At 36.8% G+C, this 18902-nt stretch overlaps 1 protein-coding gene across 2 annotated transcripts in view; it reads right to left on the reverse strand.

Moving 5' to 3' along the window:
• The window catches only part of rgs7 (regulator of G protein signaling 7), a 57121-nt gene that overhangs the window by 1026 nt on the left and 37193 nt on the right, over positions 1-18902 (reverse strand). For both annotated transcript variants that reach the window (XM_023963462.1, XM_023963464.1), the window contains 15 exons: positions 13557-13653; positions 11224-11274; positions 7086-7192; positions 5796-5847; positions 4829-4893; positions 4408-4484; positions 4153-4234; positions 3086-3160; positions 2876-2974; positions 2719-2780; positions 2259-2369; positions 2032-2157; positions 977-1163; positions 657-746; positions 39-75 (listed from right to left, as the gene is read on the reverse strand). In XM_023963462.1, coding sequence (XP_023819230.1) covers positions 55-75; positions 657-746; positions 977-1163; positions 2032-2157; positions 2259-2369; positions 2719-2780; positions 2876-2974; positions 3086-3160; positions 4153-4234; positions 4408-4484; positions 4829-4893; positions 5796-5847; positions 7086-7192; positions 11224-11274; positions 13557-13653 — 1302 coding nt within the window. In that variant the 3' untranslated portion in view covers positions 39-54. The remainder of the gene's footprint in view (positions 1-38; positions 76-656; positions 747-976; positions 1164-2031; positions 2158-2258; positions 2370-2718; positions 2781-2875; positions 2975-3085; positions 3161-4152; positions 4235-4407; positions 4485-4828; positions 4894-5795; positions 5848-7085; positions 7193-11223; positions 11275-13556; positions 13654-18902) is intronic.

An 18902-nucleotide genomic window follows, 5' to 3' on the forward strand; every position in this document is an offset into this window, starting at 1 on the left:
TAGAAAATCTAGGATATATAAAGCAAACTAGGTGTTACCTGTAAGCAAGAGCCTTCAGAACAAATTCTTACTTTTCTGTGGGGACAGAGAATAACATACTTTTAGTTAAATTTCAAATCAGGGCATAAAAATGTGTATAGTATTAAAAATTGTTACTGCTTTGATGTTTCATTAACATAAATGAATACAGAGGCTGGTGCAAATTAAGCATATTCTTAAAAAAGACTTAAAAAATAAATAAAAACAAACCAAAGGATAATACTTAAATCTTCTTTGCCAGCATGACAGGCAGGGGAAGTGTAGGAGGTGTGAGACACAGTAGATTTCAAGCACAAAAGTACACCATACCAAGACCGAATAATTTGTCATGTTGTGACAACTCCTGATTTTCTACTATTAAAAGTGCTGTCTGCGAGTCTGACATGGATCCTGATCAGCTTTTTTACTGCTGCACACCTTTAGCAGACCTCTTACTGTCAGAGAAGCCATGCCATTTGTTTTCTTCATATTGACCTTATGCACACCAATATTCAGGTGTCAATCTTTGCACAGATTAGAATTTTCTACTTTTTTTTTTTTTTTTGCAGATAATTCTACCATCAATTTGCCTGGATCTCATTCATCAAAGTCTAATCAATACTTTTCCTTGTTTGTACCTTCTTCTTAGCCTGTAATAGCTCCTGATAGGCACTGGAACGGATGAAACGACTGTAAGAATCACTCTTCATTAATTTGTAGATATGCTCCTGTTGAAAAACAAAATATTCAGTCACTGCTCCGCTTCAAATAAAAAAAAAAAAACAACAAATGCAATGTGCTGTTAAAATTCACCATAACTTGTGAAAGCAACTTCAAAGCTGCTCTAGCTCCATAAATATTCCAAATTCCAAAGAAAGGATGCATATTTTTTTAACAATAATTTCAAAACTAACATCAGGTACAATAATTTATCATTTGCTACTGTATGATAACTCACCTGTGCATCTTCAAAGGCATAGCGCCCGGGATCTTTGATATTCTGAGTGGTTTTGCCGTAGCTTTTGGAATCCACGTTGATGGCACTGGGGGCCCCAGGGGCCAAAAACTCCTGCCAGATTTCCTGAACTCTTGTTGGAACTTCTCTGATGGGACGCTTCTTCACTTCTTGGACTGCTAGCCAGAACCTAAATAGCAAAGGTAAGAGTTTAGGCGTGGTAAATAAAGTCACACTCAGCTTTAAAAAAAAAAAATGCTGCAAAGTTCATTTATTTAATTATTTATAAAAAAAAGTTTTTTTTTCATATATAATATTATTTATAAGAGTGTCAAGTGCAAAAGTTTGAAAAAAAAATTAGATCTTACATGTAACCTTACATGTTAAGTTTATGAAATCATACCAACATTGAAGATGTTGGTTAAAAAACACATATAGGCTGATGTATTAATCTTTTGTTTAAAATGCTGCACAAATTCAATTGAAAAACATATTTGTTTACCAGTTTTATTAATAATAGCCACAAAAAATGGTCTCAGATCATTTTAAATTTATAGACACTAGATAAAGACCCAGCTTATGATTACTTACAATCATTTAAGCTGTATATATGGGCACTAAGCCTCTTTTCAAGAGAGCTATTAATCATCATCAGCAAACAGTTGCAGTCATTTCCCTTCTGGACGTATGAAGGGTTGTTACTAAAATCTACTTATACTTCATGTTTCTACTTTTATTGTTATTTTAATTATTTTTTAAACAGGATCAGCAATTCAGTTTATGAAAGAGACTAATTATTAAATAATGGGAAATTTAAAAACAAGAATTGTGCTAACTAATAAAATACTTTATAAAATAAACGGTTAATTGTTATCCCTATGTCCAATTTTTCAGTTCAAAAGTTGATAGTAAAAAAACTCGTGTTAAGTGCAAAGAAAAGTATACATTTTTAAAGTATACATTTTCAAATTTTAGAGTCAAATGCAAATATGGCAGCTTTCTTATGAAGTTGTAGTTATAAATCTACATGATTGGCAAACGTTTTTGTTAGTATGTACCTTAAATTTTCCGAGCTAAACTCAGACTCAAGAAACTTGAGGAACTGCTCTCTTCCTACTGGATCTTTGAGAACCTCATCAATCCCGAAAGCCCACCTCTTTACCCTCTGCTGGCCTGGTTCCTTACTGGAGGAGGAAACACAAACACGTGGCATTTTCAAACGGGTATAGAAGCCACCAGGAGAAAAAAGGAACTCAATGATCACTTTTTTTTATAAATGTGTCACCTGGCTTCAAGCTCCCACAGTGTGGTGTCATCTGAGATCCAGGGGTTGGATGGGTCTGGAGGCGTGAGGAAGGGGTCGTATTCAAAATACTGCTCAGTGTAACCCACCAAACTGTTTTGAGGTAAAACAAAAGAAAAAATACTTAAAGGAATCTGTACTTCTGACAAGGAGGTCTGTAAAAATGAAAAAGAAATGTGGATTCTCTTTCTGTCTATCGCCTTAACAAAAGCCAAACTTCAAAATGACTTCAAGTTGAACTGAAAAGGGGGGTAAATCCCCTGATATAAATGAAGTATTCCAAGACAAATGAATCAAATGGTTTATGATTAGTACCAATGTGGACCTGCAGAATCTCTCGAGGCATTAAGAGTTCCTAACACCACGGCTTGTTAGGCCATTTAAAAGCTCAATGAAGAGATCAATGGTGATACTCAATTAAGACACTAAGAGCATCACTCACCTCTCTGCCACTTTGGACATTTTCAGTCGATGCCTGTCTAATTGTAATTGCCAAAAGGTGATCTGAAACAAATGTCATAGACAATAGGAATCATGTCGTCAAAGTGAAATCTTAGCTTGAAAAAAAAAGTGGCAAAAACTGCAGAAGTCTATCTGACCTGTTGCTGCAGTTCTTCTTCTGTTGGCTGCTTTGCCTCTGGAGCGGGGGTGTGCGTCGGGCTGTGGGTGCGGATATCATTCTGCAGCCCGTACACAGACTAAACAATTAAAAACACAAAATTGAGGCAGAGTATAAATAACTGTTACCTCACAGTTGCAGACAAACATCAACCCTGCTTTTCTAAAAGGAACTCAGAAATGTTTGGTACCTTTCTGGTTTTGTGTGGATTTTTCATTCTGGAGGACTTCTTTATGTCAACTTCTGTTGTGTTCACACATCCAGGCTTTATAAAAAATAAAAATAAAAAGAGGGAAATATATTCCAGTAAGAAGAACAATTAGATGAATTTTATATCTTAGAATTTTTTCCAAATTCTAAACATATTTAGTCCTAAATATTAACTCCATCATTCACACTCAGAATTGTCTGACAAAGATTAAGGGCAAAGTTTCCCCACTTTTGTGAAAGTTTTGTAAAATCTAAAATTATCACCTGAGATGTGAAGACAGTGAGTCTGGTGCTTGTTTATTTAAAAAAAGTAACATTTATTCCAAAAGAAAAAAAAAAAAAAGGAAATGAGCAAAAAATTAAAAAGGAGATATCAGCTGATTGAACAAGTGGTCTAATCTAGGTATGGTCTAGGAGAAAAGGAGCTAAGTAGCTCGATAAGGTAACTGTGAAATCTGAATTAATATTGATTATGTTTCCCCAAGGACGCATAAATTAAACTTGTTATTTTCCAATTAAGCTCTAAGAGGTGGCTTTGGGAGAAACACAGCAGAGGAGAACCTTTAACCTCCAGGGGAAAATAAATGCTAATGCTACGCAAGTGTTTGGGAACAAGGTAAAGAGCAGAGCTGACGCTGATGTGTTGTGACAGTTATTGATGTGGCATTTCATGTGCAAGGCAAAGGCAAACACACAAAAGAGGCTTTGCAGAACCTTTGCTTCTTTACTTTTTTTAGGGAATAACGTGCAACCTGCATATTTAAATCTTAATGATAATCTTAATAAAGTGCTTTGGCATTATAAAACAAAGTTTCGTCATCACATTCTTAAATGCACCCCTATTGATGGTGAAATATTAAGCGTGAAGGTGCATTATATATTTTTTTATTCCAAAATGAAATTGAACATTTGCCTCTTCAGAGAAATCATTTAACATGATGCTGACTAAGAACAAAGCCACAAAGGATGCAGAAGCTATCTGCAAAATTATTGCAATAATTAGCCACAGTAGAGCTAAATGACAACACAATCAATAAATTCACTCACCACTGGTCTGTGCACGTCCCAGAATGCTCTTTCCTGACTGTCAAGAATTTTTCTCTCAATTTTATCTCTCTTCTTGTCCACTCTGAGGGGGAAAAAAACCATGAAATTTTCTGATGTTGCTTCATCTAACCCTCATTAGCTTCGCTGTATGTTTAATTCATCTGTGAACATGTATGCTGGTAGTTACAACGTTTAATTGAATTGAAAGCATGGGAGGACTCACTTAGATTGGCTTAATTTTGTGCAGAAACTTACTTTGCTTGTGCTTCTGCTTGCATAAAAATGAACTCCCATTTCCTGGCGAAAGCTCTCTGTAGCCTTGCTAAGCTCTCCTGCAAATAAAACAAAGAAAAAAAAACAAAAAAGCTTTTTCAGGATCTGGGTTATCTATGATGACTGCACATGCTGTGTACAGCGCATGACTGGATAACATCTTTAATCATCCCTGCTCAGAAGCAAATAGAAAAATCCCTGAGAAAAAAGTAGCCCACTGGTTCATTTAATAGCTTTTCTCATCTAATAGAGAAATAAAGTTACAAATTATGCTCTGACTCACAGTATATGTCATTTTGTCATTTTCAGGAAAAACAGAAAGCAGTGACAGGAGTGCTAACAGAGGAACAAAGCGGACATATGAAGTGGAGAGCAGTGACACCAACAGACCTCTTTCACTTACCGCTTCATAATCTGCAAGCTCCAGACGTGCTTTATTTTGCATTGTTCTTTTGCAGAGGTAAACAGCTGAGGGAGACAGACAGAGAGACTATTAATAAAACGGGGACTGGATCCCAGCCTTTTAACAGTCTTAAGTGGCCCTGCATTTATTCATTTAATCCTCTCAACTGCACATTTAAACTGCTCTACAAATTATAAAGGTCATTTGCCGTGCGTGGTGTGGATGCATCTGTTTCTACACGCATGTCTGCACCTGACTTTTGATGTCTTCCCGTGCTGTAATCACCCCTTCATCTCTTTGTTAACTGACCATAATGTCGACGATTCATTATACCATTCGACTGTTTTCATTAAGGGGCATTATTCACGTGAAACAGTTGCCCCATACCGAGCACACTCTAACCTCCCCGAACGCTTCCAGGATTATTCCCGCAGTGAGCATTGGCCCTTTTTACTCGTCTGCAACAAATGAAAGACCTGCTAGGTTTGTCTGTTCACTAAACCAGTGTTGGTCTCCGGAAAGCTTTATCTCCACACTGCTGGGCTGTAGCAATGAAAACTGTATCAGCATTAAAATGCTCAGCCAACTGTATACAACAGGTGCACGCTCAGAAACACATTCCTGCTTTCCTTCACGGTTATCGGACCCCATCAGCCAGGCTCACTGAGGCGCATGCATTTGACCTGAGCTGGAAAACATCATATATGATTACCTGAATGCAGGGTTATTGCATCACTGCAGTATGGTATTGCAGTATTTTTATTTGTTATTACACTTGTGTATATTTTAAATTCAGGTCATATTCTGATTTAACGTAAAAGTCTTTTTTTTTAAGTGTATACCTTCTGACATTGTTTGATGTTTTACTTTATCAAAACGTCATCAGTCATAAAATACCTACTAGTTAAAATATCAAATCAGAGTTGAAAAAGAAAACTGTAGCAACACAAAAGAGCAACACTCTCACCATAGTCTGTGTTTTCAGGTTCCCAGCAATTTGATGGCCAGAAGTATGGTGTCTATAAAGAAAATAGGTCATCAAAAAACAAGGCTAAAAACAACCTCACAACTATAACAAATCACATGACAGAAACAGTCCATGAGTGGACTGGTATGAGAGGTGGCCGTCCAGTCAAAGAAATCATCTGTCACAATAAAACACTTTGTTGTGCAACTGGCTTGGCACTGTGTTTAAAGGACGTAAGCTCCTTTCAGAGAGAGCTTAGAGCAGTCACCATCACGAGCATTGACCCTACTTAGGCTGAATTGTACGACCAAATTTAGTTCAGCTTATTACCTATAAAAACAAAAGTAAAGCCAGTAAAAGTGGCAAAAATTCACTTGGTTTATTCCTGTCTTGGAAACTTGGGGAAATCACCCTTATTGCAAAAAAAAAGGAAAAAAAAAACCAAGGCTATTTTACTAGTACCAATAAAAGAATAAAAGCAATTTGTAAGATTTCATGATTGTAAAAATGAGCAGAAGTGTTAAAAAGTGATTAAATCTGACTTTTTCTTTTCCCTTGTAAAAATCTCAAAAAGTGCCTTCTGTTCAGGCAAGTGGGATTTCTACAAATATTTCTGTGGTAATGTAACATATGGTGCAGTTTGGCAACATGTGAAAGTGACAGCTTAGAGATGAAATTTTCTAGTGTTAAAATAGACTGTTACAGTCTAAACCCATAACAACATACAATATTAAAGACCCACTCCAATGAAAATTATGTTTTTTAACATTTTCTTGTTGCATTTTTCTTATGATGGAGGACACATATAAAGAAAATTTAGCTTGAAAATTTGGGTATTTCTTTTTCCAAATTGTTGTAAATCAGGAGCAGACGGAAAAAGCAGTTTGAAAAAGCTTGTCCAAGATTTTTGTTTTTGTCATCTGAGCTGACATTAGGCTCAAAACTGTACGACTATACGACTGGATTGCTCACCATTTTTGTTGCACAGGTTGGGTTGGGGTTGATAGGGGGTACAGGCTAGTGACAGGTTTTAAATAAAGGGATGATTGGAAGACAGGACAGGACAGTCCTGTCCACAACTCAGAGGCAAACTGCTGGACTACTGACGCTCTGCAGAAGCTATATCCTGGAAAAGATTTTTGTTTTTGCCTAAAAATGGCATAATTATAATTAAAAGACCACTGGGAAACCCTTTTGCAATAGATTAAAAGATGAACTAAGTGTAACTTTAAACTATTTTCCTTCTGTAAATGTTGTTTTTTTTATCTGTCCATGCATTAATATGCTTACCTGAAACCTATAGAAAGTGCCATCATCTTTTAGAGTGAGGACATGATCTGAAATGGGGAAGAAGTAACCATGTGCAGCCATCAGTGTTCCTAGGTGAAGTGCCTCCACTGAGAAAAACACAAACAGAAAGTCAATTTACACCTTGTCGTTGCAGTGCTCTCTTGTACCCACAGCAGTATATATTTTCAGAGACGACCAAATTGTTAGCCTAACAAATCTTAGTTTTATGCTTCAGATATCCGCTCCCATTTGTTGCTTTCATAATCCCTTTTAAAAAAGAAGGCTATGGTCACCCCCCCCCCCCCCCCTTTCTCATCATACGTCCACATCCAGCTTGCTGTCTTTTGTGCCTTTGTCCCACCAGCTAATTTGCCATACGTTCAAACGAGGAAACCGGTTCTCGGCTGAATAACCACAGCCATCCTCAGGATGTGAATTAGGAACTGCGTCTTTACTCGTTCTGACACTGCTTTGACAGACAGATCGGCAGGTCTCCACTCCAACCAAGCAGCGCGGCGGGGGGTCTTGCTGATTAGCCCACCTTCAGCAGGAGAGGCGGAACTCATCAGTCAAATCACCTGGTGTTTTGCTTCGTGTGAGTGAAGCCCTGCTTCCCTCTGGCGCTCCACAGCACATGGCTGAATGTTACTGATTTAAAACCATCAGATAATGAAAACATGTCATCATCATCAGCTGTGAGTCTTATCTGCCACCAGTTAATCCCTGCTGTTCTAAACCTGTAAGTTCCTCGCAATGTCGACATCTATCGCTCATGTTTCCTTTAATGTGTTGACAGTTCTCTGGTATTACTGACACATTTTGTTCATTAGGAGCTACCCAGGAAGCAGTCTGTTGACATGCAGCAGAATACAGATGTTTTTCAGGTTTTTTTGAAAGGCTTTGTCTGCCAAGTAACAAATAGCAAGAGCTGAAAAATGCGCAGGTTAAAACGCTTTGCATAATCTACGCAAGCAGGGAGTGCGATAACAGAGGCTTGTTTGACGAATACATAAAATATATCTCAGCTCTCACACATGCTCACATCCATATACACCTGATGCATGTGACTGAGAGATAAATATAGCCTGGCTTTCCCTTTACCACCAAGCAGCTCTGCAGCTCTGAGAGGTCACAATGCTACATTATGTGTGCACATCTGTGACTGGTCTGCATTTATTAATAAATAATGACTCATACGTTATTTAGAAGCGTTTACTCATAAACACCCCCACCTCTCTTCACCCGGTGTTTGTCTTAGAGCAATATTATCACTTATACTTTAAATATAAAGTATCTGATGCCTTTTATGTGTATTGCTCTTTGATATTATATTTACAACTAGACATGCCTATTTTTAAGACTTATCTAGGTAATGATTGGTTTATAATATTCCTGTGTTTATCACAAATTCCTGATTAAAATAAAACAAACGCACATATAATAGAATAGAAAAGCATTACCAAAATATGGTTGTCCGATGTAAATGAGAATGTAAGGTTTTAAACAATAATACATTTGTAAAAACAATATTTGGAGACATTTTGTGTGGCAAAAGATCTACAAACTTCACCACTGACATCAAATTGGACTTGAGTCAGTCAAGAAAACAAAAATTTCTGTCTATAGGTTCCTAGATGAAGCAATTTCTTAATTTTCTTTATTTAAGAGTAAACTTTATTGACAAATCTAAAACCCTGTTTTTGCATAAATGTGGTTTCCTTAAAAAAAACGGATGCTTGAAAAAATGCTCAACCTAAAAAACAAAAAAGAAAAAAAATCCATACAATATTGATTAAGGTAAGGAAGACCCATCGATCAGTTGAATCTTTTATTTTCTGGTTGGCTGTGATGTCATTATTTAGATGCAGGAGAATTGTATCGATGTTCTTTTGTGTGTTTTTTTATTCATATATTTTTACTCTTTTGAGTTTTGGATTTTCACTTTCTGTTGCTCTAAAAATTATTTTTTAGATGTATTTCTGGTCTGTGTTGGGTTCTGTTAATTGACACATCTGTGTCTCATTATCCAATCATGATGCTGGGATAATTGGTGCCTTTAGTTTACTTTTCTTAGTGGTGTTGTGTTGTGTGTGCACACATGCATGTGGGTGTGTTTGGATTGCCTCGGATCCTGCTCTATTATTGGATCTCACCAGGTTTGAGTCTGCAAAGGTAGCACTTTCTTCTATTTTAGTTACTTGATCCCCTCTGTTGGAAAACACCAATTACAATAAGTAGGAATTTTGCAATCAAAACGTGTGATCATCACCAATAGTATCACATCAAGAAAAGACATTTCTATGGTCCTGTATGCAACTACAAGTATGCCTTTCCAAGCAAAAGATTGTTTACAAAAATTGATTTACTCTGTCAGCAAAAAGATTGAAAACCTCTTTATTTCAGCCATTTTACAGAATTTTCTGCTTTGATAGAAATTTTATGAAAATCTTTGACACATTTTAGCAAATTAAAACAATGTACCCTCATGCTGTCAGGATGAAATGGTCCATTAAACCTAAGGAGTTTGTTTTTTTCCACTCTTTTTCAGAAGTATAAAACATCAAAACATTTTGGAATAACTAATTGCTTTTCAGATTTTTTTTTTTAGTTTTAATATAAAATAGTGGTTATTCCCTCCTTCTAAAACAAAGTAGCTCTAAACATTTGATCTAGCCCCTTTACAACTCTGCCAGCTACCATCACCTAAATAACAAACACATGTAAAATTCAGATCCTTTAAACTCAAAAATGTATGAGTTTGTGAACCTAACAGCTTTGGAAGAGCTACTGCAATGGACTGGATCATTTTAGCACATCCCAGAATACATGCATAGCTACCTAGAAGAATTTTAGTGGCGTTCCTGTCAGCTAATTAAAAACAAAAAAAAAGAAAAGAAACTAGAATATGAGTGGAGGCCTCAGGGATTTTCACATGGGATGAAATTGAGTTAAACTGGGTTGTCTAAGTGTATTATCAAAGGTATTTGCATAGTAAAACACTCTTGATTATGTGCTCATCTGCCTTCAAAAGACAAAAAAAGAAACTTCAGAAACTGTACTACAGTGAATCAAATTAGTTGCATCTCTGTATAAAACCTCTTTATGTTGTTATACCATTGCTGTAAATTGCACAAAAAGCACTTTATATACACCAAATAGGAAATATTTTGATTAAATGTGTTTTCGGCTCTGAGAAATTTGCAGCAATTGACTGTTTTAATTAAATACAATTCTTAATGACAAATAGTACATATGAATGTACTGTATATTAAACTAAATAAGACAGCCCCTTCAAATGTTAAAAAGGATTTAGTTTGGCAAACTAAATTATCTTATTAATTTTGCACTGGAAATAAAGCTTGTACATTGTCTAAAACCCATCATCTTTGCATGTATGTTTCTAAATTGAATGTTAAACTGATCCTATCAGAGCTCTTTAAAAGGAATTGAAATTCTGAAGGTGACTAAGAGTTTGAATGGAATTCCGCTCTGCACATTTTTTTATGAAACATTTCCAGCCTACAAACATCCAACAGAGAAATGCTTGCATACAAATGAAGAAAAGTACAAAAAGAACAGAGAATTGATGAATTGCAAAAAAAAAATTGAGGAAACCGTCAGCGCAGTGGAAAAGGCACAGTGGCACGCAGAGCCTCACCGCAGCACACACATTCAAAAGAAGTTTCTGAAAGATGGTGTTTACTTTGGAAATACAACTATCAATCTGCATTTTCCCATTTCTATTGCTGAAAGAGACTGCTTTTAACATTGATGTCTCATGTATTTTTTTAGTAATACGAGGTTCAAATGTACACAAAAAAGATAGAACAATTTTAAATATCTAACCAACACTTTTTTACAGATAGTAATTAAATTACTTATATTTGGAGTATAATGTCTTCTTATTATTGTTTTTTTTTTTGGTTTTGTACTTATTATTTTAAACTGTTTTGCCACAGACCGTAGGTTTTTAATCGGTAATTGTGGAAAATATCTATTTCTTCTTTGAGGTGCTTCATTTATCTGATGCACCACATAAGTGCACAAGGTGAACATTTTGGGTGAACTACAAGGCAATCTTCTGCTGTCTTTAAAACATTTAAATTAACAATAAATACATTTAAAATAAAAGACTCACCTGGATCTTCAATTTCCAGGTTTTTGATCAACCACTGCACAATTTCCGAACCTGAAATAAAAAAGAAAATCTGAACATTTCCTTCCTCAGTGTGCTAAAAAAAAGTGTTTTTTTTTTTACTTTTATAAATGCACCAAAAAAGAAAAGAAAAAAAAAAAACACCATTTCACCTGGCCTTTTCATCTCATTATTACACACACTACTCTTGCTGTACGCCCTCTCCCCCCACCCCTGTTAGTAGGTATTGGGCCATCCATTACCAGATATTCTTATCTGACAACCTCTCCAAGCCAGACTGGAGTCCATTAATATAAATGACCAGAGGTTCACTGAAACAGTGAAGCATGTATTATACAGTGTATAACAACACACTCTGTCCAATTCGGAGCAATTAACAAGTCAGCTTTATCCTTCTCTGTTTTAGAAAATGTTAAAAACACACTAGGCTATGGATGTAAGAGGAGTGCAGAATACATATGGAATTTTTTATTTGCTGCTACGGGTGAACTTTTTAGATGATGGACATTATCTTCCACCTTCCTCGACGGAGACCGGAACAGAATCAAATTCAGATCTCAGGAAAAAAATAATAATAACAGCGAGAGCTTTTTCTCACCCCAGCACATGTGACTGTAGCACTTTGGCTATATATTTCCAGGCTATTATTACTGTCTGTCATTTTGACAGGTGAGGGTGTGTTGAGGAGACAAACCCACAGAAGACAGAAAAAAATGTGTGAAATAGAGGCATGGGAGAATTCGCGCAGTGAGGGAAACCAGCCCTGTGGCTCCCACCACGTCCACAACGTAGCCACACCTTCCATCTGCGCTTTGTCTTTTCATTTCACTTTCATTACATCCTGTTGCTTTTTTGCTCCCAAACCAGATGAGATTTCTAATGAATTAACATCATTAGTCTAACATCATTTTCACACCATCAGTTGACCCACTTTCAAGAGAGAGCATTAAACAAGGTGTGTAATCCATGGACAGAGCTGCTCCTCTGATTGATTATTATCACAACAAGCACATGTTGATATGTGCACATGTATGTATATCTGTATAACAGTGAGAAAAAATAAAAATGTTACAATAAATGTATTGTGAATAATTTTGAACTTAAAGAATGCAAATGTAGAATAATGTCTGTCTTTAAAAGTGTTTATTGATGTGTACATTAACATAAACTGGAGCTGCCCTGGTCTATTTTAGCTTAAAACTGACTAATTTTCTGTGTTGACAATTGCCTTTCAAATTATTTAGAGTAGAACAGGAAGAACATTTTAAAGCTACGTAAAATGCACCCCCCCCTCTTTTTCTTTTTTAAAAAGCTGCTACAGACTTGTAATTTGCATGAAGGATTATTGTGACAATTCCCACCCGCATTATGACCGCCTCATGTTGGAGAAAATGAGTAGCCATGGCAATGATACAAACAACAAATTGGAAAAGAGCTTCAAACTATTTTTAAATTATTTTTTTGTATTATTTTTAGTTGCTGTTACACATAATTAGAATTAAAGCCAGGTATTAAGGCCGGGCCTTAATTTCCATTTTGACCTAATTTGGTGATTGAACATTGGTATTGAAACGCTTCATTTTTATCACAAGAAAAGTTCAAAACCAAACTGTTTATACGACCAAAAACCAAATGGCTCTTGGCGCTGGAGGGGTACATTAAAGCAGTTGGAAGAACCATGGATTTGATGGATTGCTGCATACATTTTTGGAGCCAGGCAGGCTGTTATTTTATTGGCTTTTTTAGGAGGTTGGGGGGATGGGGTACATACCAAACTACATCCCTGTGGCAGTATTATCTTGAAATAAAATATAAATAATCCTCGATGGATATATTTTTAAAATCTTTCTTTCCACAACCCCATCTTTAATGTTTTCATGGTGGTGTTGATGTCTATTGCATCTCTTATATAGTGAACGATGACGTAAACTGGGTTAGTAATTATGCCAAACCCCAAACAAAATTAAATAATTCAATCCAATTAGCTCACACAACCAACAATGTTTAAATAAAAACAGGTAAAGCTGCAACCAGTAATTAATTAAAAGTGTGTATTAAAAAAAATAATTTACCATTTCCATTTTATATTGTTAAAAATACTTTTTGCATATCCCATTGTGAGTTAAGCCCATGACAATGATGACAGCTCATCTTTGACTATGAATTAATTGTTGCTACATTAACCCCAACGTAAATCCAAAATGGACTATCCCTCCATTTTCACATTTTTGTTTTGAAACCTTAGAAGAATACATGTTGTAGCAGTCAGAGAGTCATAAGCCTTAAAAAGGAGCAGAAAGGAGTGAAAGTGTTACCTGAAAAAACACTGGGGATCTTGGTTAGAAAACTTTTCACTGTTCGGATGGGGATGCCATTTTTCTCGTCCTGCATGCGTGCTATTACCTCCTCCATCTGGAGACAAGTGAGAAGAAAAGAGAAGATGATGAAGAGAGGACCAGAGAGAATGAGCAACTTCCAGCACTTTTATCAGTAAGTGGAGGTTGAAGGAGAAATAAAAGGCAGAGAGGAGTAAACTGGTAGAAATGTGTGGTTCAGTGGCGACTCAGAGGAACAGGGGTTGGAGTGATTAAGCTGGTAACTAGCAGTCCCGGCTGTCAGAGTCCTTTTATGACAAATACAGATTTGTGCAATTTTCATGAATTCCAATGCAGCTATTAAACCTGAGACGTAAGCAGTGAAGTTTGGCTCCTTATCCATCAGGATAAAGTGGCATCTTTCGACAGTCAGACATCTCAATTTTGCACAGCAGAAGCCAAACAATTCACACTCGTACACGTTTGGTCTTTTGCAGGGCAACAATTTCAAGCAAAGCCACACTTAAAAGTAACGAACAAACGGTCACATACACACACACCCATGACAATTATAATGATGCATTGTGAGTTTACTCAGTGACCTGGCAAGGTAACACACGGCAACCATGTTTTCACAAACATGCAGATGGAAGCAAAGCAGAGAGGGGATTTCTCTTGATCTTTATTGAACAAGCTGAAAGCAGGGCTTTATCTCCCCAAACTCTTTTCTTGGTGGAAAATGACCTCTGCACTGCTGCTTTGCGCTGGCAACACACTGAAATGTATAATAACTTGCAGAATGGCTTTTGCAAATGGAGCAAGGAGAGACAACAAATTAGATAACAGGATTTGTTAAGCTATAACATTCAAACATGTTAAAGCTCCAAAACAGTAATTCCAATGATATATATGTTTTCCAAACTCTAACCAAGTCAAAAAACCTAGGAAGGCAAATGCCAAAAGTGACAACACAAAAGGAAAAGTCTTTAGAGTTGTTCCTTTACATTTTCTGTCATCTGTCAAAATGAAAGTCTCTGTGTCAGCTTCAAACATTTGGGGAATTCCTTTAGGCTCTTTTTTAATCCTACCTCACAGCAACAGTTAAAAGCAAAAACAAAATATGGTCTCCATAATGCAGCAGGTTGTTGTTAGAAACAACCTATACTAATAGAAAATTGCTTCAAAATGAAATAAACCTTAATATTGATACTGGAAAATACCAATTGGATTGAGACACGGTAGGTTTAATAAACTATAACGTAAAAATGACCAAATGCATTACAGCAAACAACACACATGACGGTAGCAAATGTGTGAAAATATTTTGCAAATACATCTGACCATACAGTATGGTAGAATGTTCTGTTTTTATTATTTTATGTGGAAAAAAAACAGTGGGCTTGACTTTAGGATACTAAAATGTGAATGGATTTGCCATTAATTCTCGTTTCATTCTTTGTTTGTACACATATTTAATTTATACTTGATTATCTTGCAAGAAATACAAGGAATCTAGAAAACTTCCCCTGTACTGTTCAGTTCAGTATTCCCCTCGGATTCGCAGGGGTTTGGGACTAGAGGCACCCGCGAATATGCAGAATCTGCAAATACAGAGAACCACCCCCTCACCCCCACAGCCTGAGAATGTCCGTCACCCATCCTTACTCATCAGAAGACGCTGCTGAAACATTTCTGATGCTTTGTAAAACATTTGTCAAAGAACATTGGAATATTGCTCAACATGAAGAATTTTTTTTTATTCAAAGCTATAGACTGTACCGTAGTGTACTTTAAATGCACATTAACCCTTGTGCTATCCTAGGCACTTTAACATTGGGAGTTGGGTCATCTAGACCCACTAGACAGTGTGCTGATCCTTTTTTCTTCAATGATTTGTGAACCTCACTGGTGTCCATAGATTACATGAAATCTTTCCACCTTTATCCACCTTTGTCACCTTTGTCATGGTAGGGAGAACACGTCGATGTAAGGGTGGGGTCATCTAAGATAGCACAAGGGTTAAGTGTCACTCTCTGTCCTTTAAAACCCGGAGCCCGTGCATCTTCCTTCATCAGTTAAGTGCGAGAGGTCCCGCAGCTCGATATGACCGTCGGGCACGGCAGCACCATCTTTTGATTGTCACTTCTTCCAAACAAAGAAAAACCAAATCCGCAAATACATGAAACAGCAAATATTGAAACGCGAATAGGTGGAGGGACACTGTAGCTAGATATTTATCTCTGAGTCACACTGGTTAAAGTTTTGAGTACAGATCCCCTGGATCGATTTTAGGTGAATGAATCTGATTGTTCAAAATAACCAATATCAACAATGAATCATATCGGCAACCACAAATTATAATATGAAATCGTTATTGAAATGAATCATCAGTCCACTTACTAAATGAAATTTAATACATTCCTATCAGGGAGTTGAATGACTTTTTTTGTGCAATATAAATCAAAAAATGAATATTTGATGTAATTTAAAAAAACTACTAATGGTATTAGTGGTGCTGAGTAACTTAGAATGCCTATCATTGATTTGTTTGATGTAAAGCGGTGGAACGTTGGATCATTTCCTGTTCAACATTACTTGCAGTCTGGGTTGAACGTTTCTTTTTGATACTTGGAGACCACAAAGCCTTTTTACGTGGCTGTGTGGGCATTGCTAACATCTGATTATAGATTTTTGTTGTCCTAATGGAGTCGAGATCATCAGTGATACCACTTCAATGATACAATATATGACTGAGAGTCAGTCTAACTGACGGGTTAAAAGTGGACATTAAAAGTGTTTTTAATCCAAAAATCATAGCTTTTATAAATTATTCAACAAAAACAGAATTGTGTGTGCCAACATTATATCTACAACCTTGTAGAATCACATGTTTAGCAACATTTAATTCCACTAATTCCACAGACAATTCATTACTAAAATATGACATGTTTCCTGTTTCAGCTCAATTTATCCTACAAAAACAGTGTTTTCAGTGGAAGTTAACTGGCTCCATGTTATAGAGCAAAGCCAAGACAACAGCAACAGTGATCTCACACACTCTCCTCCATCTCTGCAAAACCTCACCACCTACACACAGTAAAATGCCACCAGCTTGAATATTTACGATCTAAAGCTCCTGACGTCGAAATGCTCTCTGGCTTCGTGTCGAAAGAGGAAGGATAGAAAAGTTTATTCCCACAAGGAAGAAAAAGAAATGAGCACAAAACTCTCTCCCTCTTTCTCCTTCCTCCCACCCAGAGATGTCTGACTGCGTCTCTGCAGCCTCTTAACAGATAAGAGTGAGTGTTTTGGCTGCACAGTGTGAATCACTGAATAATGATGGCACAGGACTCGGTACATATGAAGTGACTAACAAAAGCTCCGGATATAAGCACACACTGAGCCTCAGCACACAGCAGCTTCAAACACTTCAAAGACCATCACCGAGGGCACTCGTGGTATTTTGAAGCACCATTTGGAGCATAAAAACATTTCAAACTGGGTTTGTAAATTAATGCTGTCCTTATGTTTTCTTTTCAGTCACTATCAAGAGCATCAAGTCCACTCATTTGAGGTGCTAAATCTAAGAAGAAAGAAGTTGCAACCAGAGAATCTAAAGGTTTTGAGAAATTACTAAGAAAGGGCAAATACTGAAGAAGCCCTGTGACAGTCTGGAGACATGTCCAAGATGTCCCCTGCCTTCTCCCACGAGTGGCCGGGATTGGCTCCAGCAGCCCCGTCACCCCGAAAAGGACAAACAAGGTTTACAAGATGAATGAATGAAATACTGAAGATGATTTTGGAACATTAATTTGGAACATTAAAGTTCTTCTCTGATTATTTTTTGATCTATTGTAACAACATTCCCAGTGGTCTTTTCATTATAAATATGCCATTTTTTGACAAAATCCAAAAACATGTGTTTCTACTAGGACAAGGTTTCTGCAGAGAAGTTCATCAGAAATGTACCTCTAAGTTGCAGGCGGGAGCCCCGTTTCCCATCATTCCTTTATTTAAACACTCTCCCACTTGCGTACAGCCCGTAACACCCCCAACCTAACATTACGGATGCAACAAAAATGTCTAGCAATATTGGAGATTTCCAGCCATACAGTTTTTAACAAAAACAAAGACATATGTGGATCTAGTCATCTGCTACTGGATGCATCAGAATGGAGCAGATTTTGTAGGACCTTTTGTCTGCTCCTAATAATATGAATAAAGAATTATTCTGCAATTTTAAGCTCAGTTTTCCTGTACAGTACAAACCAAAAATTTGGACACACCTGATTCAAATGAATGGGAAGGTGTGTCCAAACTTTTGGTCTGTGCTGTATATGTCCTCCATCATGAGAAAAACGATACAAGAACATGTTAAAAGTAGGTCTTAAACAACTTTAAATCTAAAAAGAAAGAAACAGTGAGGACAGCACAAAGTCAAATAATCCCAGGATGATCTATGCCGTGTTTTACATAGAACAGTTGTAGTTTTGTTTTCCTCAATTACTAATAGAAAAACAAAGTAAAAAAAACTGAGCAGCAGCATTGCGGCCGTGCTGTTTGTAAGGGTGGAGTGATGATGAATACCTCAGTGAGGCAGCTGACAAGACTGCCTGAAGAAGCATGGCTCGAAATTGCTATGAACTGCAGTGACCTTGACATTTGAAGTGAGCTGTAAATGCAAGCCAAGAGCAGTCATCTGTTGATTGTGCTGCACAAAGGCAGGTTTTTAAAACACGACTCCAGTCCCTATCATACGATTGCCGTTCATCCCCTCTGTTCCTGACCTAGATTGAAGCGATTGAAAGAAAACCCTCTGTTTCGATGACCTCAAACTACAATTTTAAGCAGTCCTAATTAAAATATCATGACCTGCCTACGTAATTAATGTGGATCTAGTGATGAAAATTATTACCAGAAATCTTGAAACCTAAGGGGTGCTGCCAATAAACCATAGTGATGACAGCACCCTTTCTTATTTTGTTTATGGTTCTATCTAATTCATTTGATCATTTTTCATGACTTGGAAAATCATTTACATTTCACACAAGTTGATGTCTGTCTGTATAGATGCCCAAAAACCTCTATTGCTGTGATACAGAGGAAATTAAAAGCTCTCCTGTTCTTGTTCTTATCCGTCCCACCTCACTTCCTCTACCCTGGTCTCGTTGCATTTACAATCATAGCTGAAGGTTACTCTATCAGATGGACTCGGGGAGCGGTATTACCTTGCCAGTGTTATCTGAGGACAAGTGTGCCTGCAAGGACAAAATAGATATTTCTTCCAACACTTCATCACACGTCATACAACTGTGAATAACACACAAAACAGCATTCAGAAGCTGC

Source organism: Oryzias latipes, chromosome 15 (genome assembly GCF_002234675.1).
Source record: "Oryzias latipes chromosome 15, ASM223467v1".
In the NCBI taxonomy this organism is placed as follows: Eukaryota; Metazoa; Chordata; class Actinopteri; order Beloniformes; family Adrianichthyidae; genus Oryzias; species Oryzias latipes.